This window comes from Crocodylus porosus, unplaced genomic scaffold, assembly GCF_001723895.1.
Source record: "Crocodylus porosus isolate Cpor-Errol unplaced genomic scaffold, CroPor_comp1, whole genome shotgun sequence".
Classification (NCBI taxonomy): Eukaryota; Metazoa; Chordata; order Crocodylia; family Crocodylidae; genus Crocodylus; species Crocodylus porosus.
Window position 1 is genome coordinate 60,729,391 of NW_017728950.1, and position 17,427 is coordinate 60,746,817.

Sequence of the window (17,427 nt, forward strand, 5' to 3'; positions counted from 1 at the left end):
CTTCAGTACCCTCGGATGGAGCTCATCCGGGCCTGCCGACTTAAAGGCATCCAGTTCTTCCAAGTGACCCTGCACCACCTCAGGGTCCACGCATGGAAGTCTGGTGCCTTGCTGCTGCCTCCCTACACTCCCAGTGAGAGACTTGTCATGCCTCTCATGTAGAAAAGAGGTGGGGTCCTCCATCCCTCTCATTTCACTGAGTCACAGTTTGTGGTCTTCCTGTTTGGGAAGTTAATAGAAATTTTTTCCAGCATCTCTCAATCAGTCTATCCATTCCGTCTACAACCTAATCTGTGACACTGTGTCCCACAAAGCAGCAAATTTGTACCTTTTAGGTTTGTCTCATGGGTTTGAGGCATGAGAACTCAAGCCCATCCTACTCCACTGTGTCCCAATGGACAGCCCTGCACAGCTATAAAGGTAGACCAGGTCAGCCTCACTCAGCCCTCTATGCTGCACTCCCTGGGCCTCTTCCTACCTCCTCCACAAACCCCTTTATCTGTATCCTCCTCACAGTGTTCCATCACTGTTCAGTCATTCCATCCATGGAGAAGCCCCTCCATGACCTGTGGCCTTTAGTATTCATAGTTTCATAGCATTTAGGTGCTGGAAGGGAGCTTACAGATAATCAGGTCCAGCCCCCCCTGCACTTGGGCAAGAAAGACCACTGGGGTCAGATGACCCCAGCAAGATAGGTATCAAGTATGGCCCTCCTCCCAGGAACATCTCCATTGGGAGCTGTCCAACTTCTTGGATCATGAGTCAGCAACATATGTCCTTCAGGCCAGATCCACCCTGTGGAACCATTGGATTTACCAACACCAGGGCTGGGTAGTGAGGAGCTGAACTATGCCCAGGTAGCTAGAAGCTGCACCGGCTAGGTGGGAGGGGGGAGGGAGGAAGTAAAGGGAGGGGGGTAGAAGTGGCTACAGTGCAGACACAGGTTCCAGCTGCCTGGCCCCAGGTCAGTTCCCTACCAGGTAGAAGCTGTGCCCATGCTGCAGCAGGGAGCAGTGGGGTGGGAAGCGTGGGCAATTGGACTGGGTACAGCTTCCAGCTCCCTGGCCCAGTGCAGCTCCCTTCCTACTGGAAGCTGCACTCATACCCCGACCAGAAAGTATGGGGCTGGGGAGTGGTGGCTGCATGGGGACAGCTCCCAGCTGCCTGATCACTGCACTGACAAACCTGTCCCTACTGATGACAACATTAAAGCCAATAAGCCTGTACCAGACCAATCAGCATCACTTCAGTCCCTGGAAAAATTGTGGAGCAGGTCCTCAAGGAATCTATTTCTAAGCACCTAGAGAAGAAGAAAATGATCAGGAACAGTCAGTATGGATCCACCAAGGGCAAGTCATGCCTGACCAACCCGACTGACTGCCTTCTATGATGAGATGACTGGTTCTGTGGATGCAGGGAAAGCAGTGGATATGATATGACTTTAGCAAGGCTTTTGATACAGTCTCCCACAACATTCTCACAAGCAAGCTAAGGAAGTATGGGTTGGATGAATGGACTGTAGGGTGGACAGAAAGCTGGCTGGATCATCAGGCTCAATGGGTAGTAATCAATGGCTTGAGGTCTAGTTGGCGGCCGGTATCAAGTGGAGTGCCACAGGGGTCAGTTCTGGGGCTGGTTTTGTTCATTATATTTATTAACAATCTGGAAGATGGGATGGAGTACACCCTCAGCAAGTTCACAGATGACACCAAGCTGGAGGGAGTAGTAGATATGCTGGAGGGTAAGTCTAAGATTCAGAGTGACCTAGCAAATTAGAGGATTGGGCCAAAAGAAATCTCATGCAGTTCAGTAAGGACAAGTGCAAAGTCCTGCACTTAGGATGGAACAATCCCATACACCATTACAGGCTTGGGACCAACTGGCTAAGCAGCAGCTCTGCAGAATAGGACCTGGAGGTTACAGTGGACAATAAATTAGATACGAATCAACAGTGTGCTCTTGTTGCCAAGAAGGTTAACAGCATACTGGGCTGCTTTAGTAGAAGCACTGCCAGCAGATCAAGGGAAGTAATTATTCCTCTCTATTCAGTACTGTTGAGGCCACATCTGAAGTACTGTGTCCAGTTTTGGGGCCCATACTACAGGAAGTATTTGGACAAGAAAAAGAGTCCAGTGGAGGGCTACAAAAATGGTTTGGGGGCTGGGGCACATGATTTATGAGGAGAAGATGAGGGAACTGGGCTTATTTAGTTTGCAGAAGAGAAGACTGAGGGGGGAACCAACAGCAACCTTTAACTACCTGAAGGGTGGCTCCAAAGAGGATCAAGTTAGACTGTTCTCAGATGAAAGAACAAGGAGTAATGGTCTCAACGACAGGAAGTGGTAAACCACTAGAATGGGTTTCCTAGAGAAGTGGTAGAATCTCCATCCTTGGAGGTTTTTAAAGGTCTGGCTCATCCTGGCTGGAATAATCTAGTTGGGGATGGTCCTGCTTTAAGCAAGAGGTTGGACCAGATGATCTCCTGAGGTCACTTCTAACCCTAATTGTCTATGATTTCAAAATCTACATGATTAAAATGCTGGGAAAACTAGCTGGTGCACTTTTTGTTTACATACAACCAGACAAATGAGAAGTGTAGCTATTATTACTTCTTGCTCATGCTAAGATGAATTATAACATGAAAAATAGTAATGGAAATCACCAGTAGAGTCCTCTTATTCATCCTCCAAAGTACAGAAAGAATTCAGGAGACACGCTAATATTAAGCTATTATTTAACAAGTATTTCTCTTACAACATTAAACTACAGGAGAAGGAATGCCCTAGTGGTAAATGTATTGACCTAGAATCTGGGAGACTTGGATTCAGGTCCCTGTGCCACCACTAATGTCCTGGGTAACCTCAAGCTATTTAGTTTCTCTCTCTGAAAGAAGTATGCTAGTCATATGTTCCAGTAAATTACTTGTCATCTGCAAACCTAACACCATCAACACTGGCATGGTGCAGAATGAATAGCATTACACTTTCTCTACACAAATGACATTGGTTTAACTCCCAACCATATGCACTCTGACAGACAAAGAGTATTTCATAAGATCCATATGGATTTTCAAAAAGCTTAAACTAAACAGTAAGAATGGAGGCAGCGAGCTGTATTTTCAGTTGCCTATATATACAAAGTGGACATGAGCAAAGCAATCTCTCCCTGGTTATGCCCACAGGTCCTAAAAACTGAGTATGTACTGAGTTGAGTTTAGAATCTGGATATCAAGATAGATGTTCAGAGGATTAACAGACTCACTGCAGGTATCCAGGAGACTTCACATTTTATGCCACCAAAAGCAAACACCGTGTAATTGCCTTGGTGCTCCATGGAAATGTTTTTGGAACATCTCTGAAGCACAACAGCCGCAGCTTATAGCAGATTAGTCAATATAATAATCAAATGTTCTAATACAGCATGACATATATTTTGTTACAATTTTATAAACCAACCTTCCAGGGGGTCAAAAAATCCATGGAAGAAAAAAAAACAAAAACATAAACGGAGCAGCGTACACTCGGGCAGCGTGAGCTACTGAAAAATGGAGCCAGGCTGCCAGGAGCTATGCTGCGGCTGCTGTCCAGGGTCCACTTGATAGGATCATGACAGCTGCAGCCCTGAGAAGCCCCCAGGACCCCAGATAAGGCTGTTGGGGCCAGCAGAGTGCTGGGCTCAGCCTCCCCTACCACCTCTGGGGTAACTTGCCATATGCCAAAGTGCCCCAGGGAACCATATGTCCGTGCTCTTCTGGACATGACCACAGGCTTTATTTCTACTTTAAAGTAAGCTAACAATTCTTGCCTAGAGGATGTTTATCAGTTGATCATGTGCTTTCCCTTCCAATCTATGGAGCTATGAATGCAGAATTTGAGCAAGCTTAATTTACTGTTTGTATAGCATAAGCCATATCATTTAGGGCTGTACAAAATTTTTGTTCTGACGCTGTTTAGACCAGCAAAATTGTAATGAAACAAAGGCCACCAAAATAACCTCAAAACAAAACAAGGCTGGTCGAAACGTTTTGAAAGTTGAAATGTTTCGACAGTAGGTTGGGGATAGGAAGTCAGTCCAGCTGGGCTGACTTCCCATCCCCAGCGCAAGATCTGGCAGGGGGCAGCCCCAGTGGGGCTGCTTCCCCTATCCCCCGTGCTAGATCATGCCGGGTGCGGGAGGCAGCCCAGTGGGGCTGTTTCCTGGCACCCTGTGCTACATCATGCCCCAGTGCCCTGTGCTAGATCATGGTGTGATCTAGCATAGGGGTCAGGTAAGCAGCCCCACTAGGCTGCGTCCGCCCCTGGCGTGATGTAGCATTGGGGATGGGAAGTGAAGCCAGCTGAGCTGACTTCCCATCCACAGCAAAACTTAAAACAGTGTCAAATCAGCCTTTCTGTTTTGACAGAACAGAACAGCTGTTTTGAGTCTAGCTGACATTCAAGACAAAACACTTCCCTCGAACCACCAAAACTCAAGGCGAAATGGAATGGTGCCATTTTACACAGCCCTAATATCATTCCTTTTGGCAGACTTTGTGTGGTGGGGGGAGGTAGGTAATTAAAAACTCATTTATTGTTAGTCTTTCTATAGTATATAAGATTTCAGGCACCCTGATCTGTGTAAGGTTACTGCAAGGAGTTTTATCTGCCAAGAGTTATACTGAAGGGCAGGGCAAAAAAAAGATGTTAGTTGTAGCTCAGTTTTACACTTGCCTTCTTTCTTCTCCTCCTCTTCTTCTTCTCTTTGGCTGCTTGTGCCTGCTTGTGCTCCCACACCAGACTAGTTAGGTTAGCCACATATTCATCAGTCTGCTGCAGCAAGTATGCCAGACGTCGGTCTTTCTTCTGGTCAATCAGTTTACGGTAGCCTTCTTCATCTTCAGCCTAGCAATGCAAGGAAGAGAATGTTCATGACAGACATTCAACAGAGAAAACAAGGCACCAATAGCATTGGAATCGTAGACACATAGGCCAAATATTTTCTATTTCCATTTTTTAGGTACTTAATTGAAGAACGTTCTATAACAGAGATAGGTGGAGAGAAAGAAAATGTATACAATATAATATACCAGATGGACTGAGGTCTTGGAAAATTTAGGGACTTTTTAGGGATTTTTTTCAAAGGTGTAAAGTGCAGCTATGTGCCCAACTCACACAGCAAGTTAAAGGGGGCTGGATGCCTCATTTACCCCATGTAAATAATGTAGTTATAAGGGATTTAGAGAAGAATATCTAGTGGACCCACTCTTCAACCTCCACATACTGTGGATTTTTTTCCCCATGGTCCTCTGCAACATCTGGCACTGACCACTGTCAGAGACAGGGGACTGGAGTATGTGGACCCTAGGTCTGATCCAGTCTGGCAACTCCTGTGTCCTCAGAGGTATTTCAGAAAGTGTATTTTTCAGAGGTAGCATGATACATCATGGAAATATTCCTTCTGTGTTCCAAAATATTGTACTACAAGGATAGAATCATTATACAAACGTTAGACTGGCCAGATACTTCACAACATTGTGCAGTACCTTCAAATTATTTCCATTTGGTTTTGTCAAAGAGTTTTAAACAGTATATTTGAACATATAAACAAACCACAGCATTTTTGGAGAAACAAAACATACCAAAGTTTTGGCAGCAGACAAAAACTCAAAAGTAAACTATCCCAGTCCAGTGGCCAAGTTAGGACACTAGCAGTGGAAGAGTCAAAAAATTATTTTACAGCCTTTACATGTAAACCATCTAAGGTACATCCTTCACCTATATGATCTTTATCTTGACAGTGTCCTCTTAAAGAATGGCATACTCTCTGCTCCATGGACTTAGACATGGACTGTATACCAACATTAACCAATACTGTAGCATACAGCCACCATGCCTGTGTTTAATTAAGTCTGGCTAATCTGTTTAAAGTGTTCTAGTAAATACGTAAGCTAACCTGCTTTTAGCCATGACCATTTTTCCTACTGTAGATATGGCCTGTCAGGGGAGAAGACACATTTCAATCGGTCTATTTTAAAAAAGGTCAGCTTCTTGGCTTATCAGCTTAAAGTACAGTAAAGATTATAACAGACATACCGATGAACTGGACTAAATTTCAAGGGAGAAAACAACATAATGTACTCAACATGCAATGCCTTCTCCCCATAATGTAATGGTATATTTAGAGAGCAGGGGGGGCAGTAATACTTGAAGTGCTGCTGACTGCAAAACCCAACTGAAGATGGCCCTCAGATGCCGTATCTTTGAAAACAAAGCTGTTTCCTAGTCATTGTGGTATGTGGCCTTGGGAGTAACGAGTGGATCTGTGCATGACTAAGAGAGCACCCAGATGGCACAATGCACCTCATTTTTATTAGTAGTACACTATGGGGAACTATGTTCCCCTAACATATAATCCCCTGGACTGATATCAAGTCATCCATGTTGTGATTAAAAATATTTTTAAAGCAGCAAGATTACCCATTAATATGCATATTTTACTTTTGATAATTAACAGCCTGAGCAGCTAGCCGTCTCCAATTCTCAGTAGCATAAAGGTTTTCTATAATGCAGATTAGAACATAACCTTGAGGAAACCCCTGGAGTCAAAGTGTCTCATCTTTTCCTAAGCAAGTCATTCACTTCTACTTTTTTGGACATGGACTGAGGTTTTGCCCTCTTCAACACTCACCTTTTGATATTAAACTGCTTTTTTACCAGTGTTGTGCCTCAAAGGAAGTATATCAATCTCTACTCACTTCTGTGCCTTGGTATGCTGGCATAGATGCACGAAGCATTGTTACTGAATTAAGTATAAACTAGTGGTTAACTATTTTACCCTGCAACTATATATACTATTTGTAGATTTCGGTGAACTCAGTTTTTAAAGAGAATTCTGAAAAGTTACAAGTTTATTGCAAGTATTAAGACAAATGTTATCCTGAGTGATAACCATGATCAGCTCCTGCACTTGCCCTGCCTATTTAGGTGCAAAGTACTATTTAGAATATTAGTTAACAGGTGTTAGTAACTATGTTCCAAAACGTACTATTTTCCACAGTACTCAGAAGGGACATGGTCATATGGGAGGCTACAGTAAATACTGTATGAGATGGCAAAGACAGAAAGAAGAGGAAGAGCACCACAGGTAACTCTGTCCAAGGAAAGCCCTGGGAATTAAAGGCATATTAACTCTGCCAACCACTGAAAGGGTCATTAAACACCTACAGCATTTCCTGGAAATTTATATTTAAATAAAAACAATTATATATGAAAAAAAAAAAATCAGGGCAGACCAGAGGTAAGAATCTGAGAAAGGGGACACACTTCTATTGAAAAAACACTTAATTTCCTTTAGCTTTTCCATAAACAAGTTATATTGCAAACAACTTTTTTGGCACACAAAGCACTGTCAAATCAAGATCCTGAGGACTACTGCAAAAATTAGAAAATTGGTGGTGGTTTCTGGAACTAAAATGCTAAAGTTAGAAACTGCATGGTCTTTACATGGTGAATATTAAAACTGTAATGTTCTTGCACTGTTACAAAAAAACCCCAAAAACTTTGACAAGAAAAATTAGGTATTTTAATGATTTTATACAAGACTGGCTAGGGTGTCATGCATTGACCAGTATTAATTAGACACTAACTAATGTAGACAAGGATGACATGATAAAGATATTATTGAAACCACAAGGGAAAAGTTTAGGCAAGGTCAAAACCACTATCGCCACCATAAAATATGTACAACTAAATTTCCAGAATGTTTAGGCTTAAATTAGTTAAAACCTACTGGATCAGAGCAGGCACCTGAATGTGCCTATCAGATATTAAACTGAGCGTTATCTTAGCTAAACAAATTTTAGCTGCCTTATTTGAAGAGTGCAACCGTCCGTCTTTTCAGCCAAGTTACAAAACGCCCCCTCTTACCATGAGTCTTCTCATTCGTTCTTTCTCAATTCTTTCAGTTTCTTTCTTCTGTTCACGCTCAGTGTTGGCATGCCAGGTTGCCACAGCTTTAGAAAGTTTTTGAATTTTCCCAGCCACTGATCGGTGATATTCCTTGAAATCTTTAGCGTGCTGCAATATACTGTTCAGATATTCCTATAAAAAGAAAATAAATATATTGGCTCAGAGAAACAAGATGTTCTAACTGAAAGACCACAGGATTTAACACCAGAAATGTCAAAATTCTAGACTAGACTCTTTCCTTACAGTATGGTGTAGTAGAGAATTCCCAAAAGTATAAAATCAAAATAACTGGCCAAGTGAAGTGAGGTCTAACATTCAAATAGTATTTCTCAGGTCTCAAATGTTAATGTTGGAAGAGCAGGGATTAAAATACCTGGTGCTTCTGTCTGCGCTTTCTCTCTTGCTCTATTTTCTGCTGTTTCTCAAGCTTTTCTGTCATGCGGGCTTCCCTCAGAGTCTGTCGCTTGCTGCGCTTGTAGGCTTTGGAGTTTAGCGCTGTCTCCAACGTTGTATCACGACGCATGCAAGCTACCACTTCTTGTCTTAGCTACCAGTGAGAAAAGAAAAGTTAAAAACAACAGCATTTTACATACATTCAAGAACATGAATGCAGTATAACAAAATAGGAAGTTAACTGTTCATGAGACCCCTAGCCTCCCACATCTCTTTCACTTTTCATTAATGCCTTCAAAACACAGGCCCTGTACTCTTCAGCTGCAGCAAGATCAATGTCATCTTTAACAGATAATTTGTAGCATTTTTCTGTTTTTATGCAAAGGTGTGAACTGAATTAAATTCAGCAGCTCCACAGTGAGGCTTCAAGAAATGTTCTTTTCCTCTATTAGTGTTTAAAAGTGAGACATCCTATTCCTCCTTCCTTTACAGGTGGTGTTGAACATGAAAGGGTCCCAACTAAGATGTAAAGCAATTCCAGCAGCACATGGAAGTACTGGGTATCCTGTACACTTTCAGTACTGGTAATAAACTTAGTTGAGCTCATCCACACTAAGAAACAGGATAAGCATCATGAACAGGAAAGGAAGTAGAAAGTTAAAGGTAGGAAGGGTATGGCCAAAGTCATACATACTCAGCATAAGCAGTAGGCCAGTTCTGAAAACTGGCTTCTGAGGAGGCCTGACCACAGAGGCAGCAGGAAGGATTCACATCACACAGTACACTTAAACAATGCTAGTCCTATATATTTCCTCCAGGAACCGATTTTGCTTGGACTGCCAAATCCCATTTCTGCTGTTCTTGGCTCAGCTGGGTAAGCCAAATGGCAAAGGCCCCAAAAGGTATGGCACTGCCAAGCCTCTTTGTGACAATCATATACCTGCATGCAGCCAAGATTTCTCTTGTATTGTAGACATACTCATTAGGCATCAATTTTCACAGCCTACATGCCAGGACCAGCATTTTGATAAAAGGACTTTCTGCAAAGAATACAGAAAACAATGCATACCACTAAGAGCATGCCATTGGTTCTTTGAAAAACCTGAGCCACTAGGTTCAAAAGTATCATAAAAGAGGGTATGTATTATGATTTGTGCTAGAACATGACCTTGCAATCTCACAACCTGTCCTGTTGTCCTCTTTGATCTCAGTTTGGGACCTCACCATTAACTCAATGGAAGACTATATCACAGACCTAGAGTTCAATAAGTGTACAGAGTAAGAAGGGCAAAGAGAAGGAAAAAAATACATCTTCAGTAGTATAAGTAAATACTGAACAAGTCTAATGCTTCTGTAAAAAGGAGGTATTTTTCCTCCCCATTTAAAGAGGAGTTTCCACATGAGAATAAATCGAAGCTCAGTACTTTTGTATATACCTCTTGCCAACACATCCCATACTGTAACAAACCACATTTGCCTGTGATCATAAACATTACCTGGCGCTGGAAATTCAGTAACCTAAGTGCCTTCAGCTCCACTGTAGCTTTGGTTCGCAAGTCAGGGGGCAAAGAGCCAGGCAAATTCTCCAGTTCCTGGATTCTGTGAGCAATTCGAGCCTGAAGCCTAAATAAATATAGGTGTAGAAAAGATAACCAGGAGAGATCGGTCAGTAACTATCATATCAGATTGTCATACAGGGTACTGAAATTGAAATGTTCACTCCATTTTTGCTATCTATTTATTCTGAATTAACACATGCTTCTAGGAAAAAAGGGGTCAGGACTACTTTTACAGTGCAGAAAAAAACCTAGGTAACAAATAGTGATATTTCTCTCTACTCCTTTACAATGTGGCTACCAATTTAAAGGGAACAACAACTCAAGAAGTTTATTCTATTCATGCTGTCTACCACTGTTTCTTCTGTCCAGTTCGTTAAGTGAAAGAAATAAACGCATTGGGCAGGTGTACATGTGCAATTAATATGCCTGAATTTTATGCCAGAAAATTCAGGCGCTTTAAACTGCACTTAGGTGCACTACTACATGTGCACCTGGATTGGGAGCAAATTGAGCCCGACAGGAGCAGCTTAGTCCAGGGCTGCTCCTGCCTTGCTCTGCCCCCCTGCAGCAGCCAAGGAGAGCTCCAGGCTCCAGCCACAGCTGCCCAGGTACCAGCCCCAGTCTGGCAGAGGCATGGGGCAGCCCCAGACTGGCAAAGCATACAGGGAGGAGTGGGTTTAACTTTGGGTTGGCAGGAAGCACGGAGGCAGCCTCAAGCTGGCAGAGGACACTGGGGGAGTCATTCCTGGGGGGGAAGAGGGTGGGTCCCTCTAAACTGTGCAGAAGTTGTGGTGCCCTGCTGCCTGGGCTGACTGGGAACCATGTATTCCCAGGTCAGTATCTACACATGCATTCAAGTGCATTAATGTAAAGCACCATTGGCTAGTACCTGTATCTGTTGATATTAGCAAACAGCACTTTACATTAATCTACTGCACAATAATTGCCACACACATGAAGATGGTGATGCTTTACTGCGCATTAATCTAACGTGTAGTAAAGCACACATGTAGATGCACCCATTGAGTATTATTTTATTTCTCCTTAAAGTGTGGATATATAGTCAGAACAGTTACCAGTCAAGAATGGAATATTTTTACTTCATATATCAGTTCCCTCTTGATATTTAGATGCCTATCTGCTTATTTTATTGACAAACTGTAAGTTGCCACAATTTTAACAGACCATTAGCAATGTACAAATTGTTAAGAGTGCAAATTGGAATCCACTTCAGTTCACCCAGCCAGCACAGAATTAGTAACTCATTTCCAGTTAAAAGAGCCTGGTGATGATGCAAAAACCAGAAAAAGCCTGGCTCTACTTTCTGATTTCAAGCAGAGTTTTTGTGCCAAGTTTAAATAAGCACTGTAAGTTTTGTGTTTTATTTGTAAACTCAGCAAATTTGATAAGGCAGTCAATTATACACAAGCATGGACCCCCAAATGCTACTTTAATAACACTGTAATACGTCAACATTCCTTTTGGCTTCTTGATCTACCATGTTATATTTATCATATTTACCATTTTTCTAAATATGTTATCCAACTTCAGTACAACTTAAACTGTGCCACTCTTATACAGAAAGATCAAAATGGATTAGAAACGTAACCAATAAGAGTTTATGAATGCAGTCTAAGTGGTTCATAAGCTGCATTTTAGTTCAGTTGAATCAACAGTGGCAGTACATAGAATTTTCTCTCCTTTTCCACATGTATTTACATTCAACCCCCGCTTAACGCTGCTTCACTTAGCGCTATTTCATTATAATACTACTTTTAAATTGATACCTGATTTCACTTAGCGCTCAGTAAGTTTTGCTGTAATGCTTGCGGTCACCACCTGGGGATATTAAAAACACTTGCAGTCGCCATCTTGGGTCGTCAAATACTTTTGGTTTCGCTTAACACTTGTTTTGTTTAACGCTCATTTTTTCAAGAACCAATTGAGACTGCTAAGCAGGGGGTGCCTGTAATCTGTCCATATGGTAAAGGACACAAAAACATAACAACTTATAGGAAGTTTGATTGCAAAAATTAAAAGGCTTACTCCCTCTGACAGAAAAAGCTCCACAAACTTCTACTGTCACTCACCTGCTCTCCATCCTAGTACAACAGAGGTGAGATATCTGTTAATGGCATTAGGACAGTCAGCAACCCTGAGACACAACTTATTAACAAACTAAAACTTTAAAGATATTCTCTATGTCATACCAACTGAATTAATAAATTTACACTCTGAATAAGCAATTGGAACCTAAATTTTGTTTTTCAAAATACACAAAACCACCCACATTATCCAAGCCCCAGAACAGTAGGCCTAGAAAAACTCAGAACATACTGAGTTAAAGGAAAGAAAACCCATTTTATAAACTATTATTCAAGATTGCTATCCTATTCCAGGGCTGCTTACAGACTGTTCACTAAAAGAAACTGTGGTTTCCTCTTAATTCAATGGTTTACCTCATTTTTATTTAAGATGCTTGCACTATTATTTTTTCTAATCTTGCAAATAGTTCTACTTCTTAAAGGGCCTCCTAACCCATTTTTTCTATCATCTACAAAATGGCAAACACAGATGTGACACCTTACACATTTCCTTATTAAATTGCATGAGTAAACAGAGAACCAAATAATAAAGCCCTCAAACACTGCCATTTTAAAATACTATTACTCAGTACTAGAAGTTTGGGTGACTTTTTACAGGGAGGTAGCCTTATGTTTACCTGCCTACCTAATTTAATTCTAAAATGCAAAAAAACCTTCTGATTAGTTAATCCACAGGTAAATTTCAGTGTCTTAATAACTCCATTTAGACAAGGATTTCTGTACCTAGATTCCACTGAAATTCAGTGAAAGCTGGACTGCCATTCACATGTGTTCCATTAAAACATCCTGGTAAGACCTAAGTAGTGCTGTTGTCTCAGTGCAAGCTTCCAATTAAATTACGCTATCCTGCCAAATACCATTTTGCTAATGTATACTATTTGCTCCCCCATTTATAGAGGAGAAAGGTATATATAAGGTATACGTATATGTAAAATGTAACTCCCCAAAAGGATAACATTATGGGGAATTTTTTAAATATAAATTTGACTGAATTCTGGTAAACTTTTATTACAATAAGTTCACTTAGTTTTACTGTATTGGCTCAGCATATATGACACACTTTAGTTTAGATCTCCTTTTTTCAGGAATAATACATCATATTCACAGGACAATAGCTATAGGACTAAAGCAGGGGTGCTCAACCTCCAGCACCTTTCAGACAGCAAGATTGGGCCCTGCTTCACCACTGAGTACCAGCGTGCACTGTCCATCCTGCCGGAAGGGGAAAACAGTTAGGCACCACTGCAGTCTGCTTGAGAATTTGCAACTATGTTCCCATATTCTTGTAAGATAAAACAAAAAATAGGTCTTCTCTATATCTATTATCAAGCTGCTCCAGAATCAAATATTATTATGAAATTCCCCACCCCTTGAGCCAGGGATCCTGAGATAAAAATAGTATGTGATTGTGCACTTAAACTGCATGATAATGCACATCCACAAGGGAGTTAAAATAAGGTTCACAGGCAATCGTAATCTGGCATTTTCTAATTTTTGAGTGCTTGATTTTGCAAATAATACTTACGCTTTTACACTTGTGGATTTTGCATGTGTAAGTCCCAAGATTTTTTAATAAACTAACTCAAATAACCTCAGAAACTGCATCACAAGGCATCATATTGACATGAATGTTACTTCTAAGCAGGGCCCTACCTCCACCCCAGATCTCTGCCACTGGAGCTAACTGTATAAATAATAACCATAGTAGGTTGTCATTCTTCACATAGATCAGCACTGCAGGGGAACAGAAAAATTTGTCAGTGGGTTTAACAGATATCTGCTAAAAGCAGAGGAATGGTGAGACTCACAAATCCTAGAATCAACTGCAGGCTCTGAAGGAAAGTATACCCCAGTGTGCCTTTTCCCTGCCTACTCTGATGTTTTACCTGCCCATGTGTTCTAATCCACCCTAGTTAGCTTCCTATCCCAGTCCCTTTACCCGACCAGTCCCAGTTCTGATATAGGACTTCTAGGCTACTGAGTCCTGTTCCAGGCATTTGTAGGCAAATGTTCACCCAAAAGGGTTCACAAAAAACTGTTCTGGCTTTTCCTGCACACCATAGCTACAAAGCATTCAATAAAAGAAAATAACCTTCACTGTGCCACAGGAAAGATGAGATGCAGAATTTGTTGAGTAAAAGGTGCTCAGATGATCCTGGAAGTGGACCATGGCCAAAGCTACAGAGAAAGACAAAAAGAACCCTACAATAGTCCCTGCCAACCTGACCTGAGGAAAAATTCCACTTACCTTTCTTTGTAGATTCTCTGTTCAGTCTTAATATCCTATTTAAGGTTACCTGTTCATCTGAATAGGTTTGTTGCCCTTCCCTACTAATTTCATCCTCTTGCTTAGAATGCAAGATAGTTCTTGTACTTTTGATTTAAAATAATCCTACACGTCTGTATTTCTAAATCCTTAAATTTTGGGGTCCAGTTAACCCTCCTTAAGTTTACCAAACTTTGCACTTCTAAAGTCCCAAACCATAATTTTAGGAGTTTAGGTTTAGAATTATTTTAATTTAGCTTTTTATTTACACTAGACTCAATCATTTTATCCAAGATCATAGTATACAGCCACCTCATTTTTACCCTGCTACTTACCAAAATCAAATCTAAAATAGTACTGCTTCTTGCTGACTTGGTGATCATTTGAATAAGAGATCTAGCAGTAATCTTATTCAAGATTATCTGCACCCTGCCACTATTGGAAGCCTTTGTTACCCAATCTATATCTGGAATTTAAAATCTTCCATAATCACACAGTAGGTATATACATGAGATGCTAGCTATGCAGTAGCCAAATAACACTGCAATAGCAAAAACTCTGCTACTACATTACTGTGCAGTAGTATTAAGCTACTGCCCAGTTAACAACTCTAAAAACCCGTGCGCTGGCTCTACTGCACTGTAGTGCCAGTTACTACATGTTGATTTAGTACTTGGTTATGCAAGTACTAAACTTAATGCACGATAACTACGGTGCATTAATGAATGTGTAGTCACACCCAATGTCTACTATTATGAGTTCTCCTATGGGTTTATCCTAGAATCACAGAAAATGAGGGTTGGAAGGGACTTTAGGAGGTCATCTAGTCCAACCCCCTTCTCAAACTAGGACCAGCCCCAACTAGATCATCCCAGCCAAGGATTTTCTAGCTGGGTTTTGAAAACCGCCAAGGATTGAGCTTCCACCACCTCTGTGGGTAGCTTTTTCCAGTGTTTTACTACCCTCCTGGGGAGAAAATTCTTCCTAGTATCTAACCTAAGCTTCCCTGGCTACAACTTGAGGCCATTGCTCCTTGTTCTGTCACCTGCCACCACTGAAAACAGTCTGGCTCATATTCAGCTTACTGTGCACTGTAACCTCTGGGTCCTTTTCTGCAGAGCAGCCGCACAGCCAGTCAGCCCCCAGACTGTACTGATGCATAGGATTGTTCCGTCCTAAGTGCAGGACTTTGCACTTGTTCTTGTTGAACCTCGTGAGATTCCTTTTTTGGTCCAATCCTCCAATTTGTTTAGGTCACTGACATATCCAACTCTGAGTCTGGGGTCTACGGGGACCTCATTAATGTTCCTCACAGAGTGACCTTTGCCCAAGCAGATTCTGTTTTGTCTACATATCATTTGTTTCTTTATTTTTTAACCAGTATGTTGACATACAATGTTACCTCATCTTCTGTACCCTTATTTCTACCTTTCCTAAGTATGTTATAGCCTTCAGTATCATTGTTCCAGTTGAAAACACCATTCCATCATGTTTCTGTCCCAGTTTACATCCTACGCTAAGAAGTTCTATTGCCTTCATGTTACTGTACAAGTGGCTCATACTGGTATACAGGCAGTCCTCGGACTTACAACACAATTGGTTCCTGAAAAACGCATCTTAAGTTGAAACACTGTAACTCAGAACCAATTTTCTCATAAGAAACAATGTTATAAATGGGGGATTAGTTCCTGAACGAAGGCTCGGTACCCTATTTTCACCAAAAATACCCCAGAATTTTGTACTCGATCAGTTCTGGATTAGTAATATAGCTACATTAATGTATTTATATTGTAAATAGCAATCATATTGATTTGGAAAGACTTCTTTGAGGTGATTTTGCTGGACTTTTTGAAAGGCTCTTGACTGGACTTTTTAAAGGGTTCTTGGCTGGAGTCTTCTCAGGAGTCTTGGCTGCAGGTTTTTCTGGAGTCTTGTCTGTCTTCTTAAAGAAAGTGTCCAAGGAAGTTTGGGCAGATGTTCTCCAGGGAGATGAGTGACGCAGCAAACTTGTACACTGGCATGGCGTGGCGTCGCATTGGATCAAGCATTGTAAAGTTGAAATTGACATCAGAAAGTTGAAACAGGGTGTCAATTTAGAAATGTTGTAAGTGCAAAACGTTGTAACTCAAAATGTTGTAAGTCAAAGACTTCCTGTACAAGCACTTCATTTGTTTCTATCCAAGTTCCCAGGTGGAATACAAACAATTTACTACCTAAAATATTTTCAGCTCCATTCCTGCATCTCAGTTTCTCATCAGTTCTTTCTTCTCTCCTCACTTGTTCTCAGACCCAATCTCCCTTTTATTCCAATTGTGTTTCCCTCATCCCCCAGGGTATGCCAGCTTCTCAGACCCTATTGCACTTAATGGCATAGAACAATAAGGACCTTCTTGGCCAGTCTCATTTTTTACAGACAACTGCCATACACTCTTTTTCATAAACGAATCAAATTCCACCTTAAAGTTTAGTTACAAGGTGTTTTTTTTTTAACCTCACTATTCCCATTGGATGGCCATTCCAGAAATTCCATGCACTAATTTCCAAACTAAATTTCCACATGGACAGTTTATGCCAATTTGTTCTTAAACTAACACTGTCCTTTAGCTTAAATAGTTATTCTCCCTCCCTGGCATTTCCCACCAACCCTCGTTTTATTTCTTGAGAACAGACAAATGAAGGTTTACTGGGGATATGATTATGTTGAACAAACTAAGCCTTTTTAGGGTATGTCTAAACAGCAAAAAGCTAAAGCTGCTCTCAGACTGGAAACAATACAGATGCATTAGCATGATACCGTACCAGATTAATAAGCCCTTCTGAGATGGGTCACATAGCTATCACAGATACATTACTCATGGTTCTAGAGCTAGTGCAGAGAAAACAAATGAGGTATCTCTGCACAATAGTGCCTTGCACCACAAACACACAGCTCGTCTCCAAAGATAGGGCATCAGTTTTTGACGATCCTAGTAAGCTCATCTCTTCACCTGTTCCAATTTGATCTTTCTTGAGCACGAGTGACCAGAATTACACACAGCATTCCAAATGAGGTTTTGCTAGTGCCTTACACAATGACATTTCATTGCAGATTTCCTTAGTTCTTTGAGAAACACTATTCCTAATACAACTCTAATACAAGCATTTGTTTAACCAGTTTT

General features: G+C 41.2%; 1 protein-coding gene across 2 annotated transcripts in view; it reads right to left on the reverse strand.

The window, feature by feature from the left end:
* The window catches only part of SMARCA2 (SWI/SNF related, matrix associated, actin dependent regulator of chromatin, subfamily a, member 2), a 190,649-nt gene that overhangs the window by 124,707 nt on the left and 48,515 nt on the right, over positions 1-17,427 (reverse strand). For both annotated transcript variants that reach the window (XM_019554883.1, XM_019554884.1), the window contains exons 7-10: positions 9,836-9,962; positions 8,320-8,493; positions 7,905-8,078; positions 4,710-4,880 (exon numbers count right to left, since the gene is read on the reverse strand). In XM_019554883.1, coding sequence (XP_019410428.1) covers positions 4,710-4,880; positions 7,905-8,078; positions 8,320-8,493; positions 9,836-9,962 — 646 coding nt within the window. The remainder of the gene's footprint in view (positions 1-4,709; positions 4,881-7,904; positions 8,079-8,319; positions 8,494-9,835; positions 9,963-17,427) is intronic.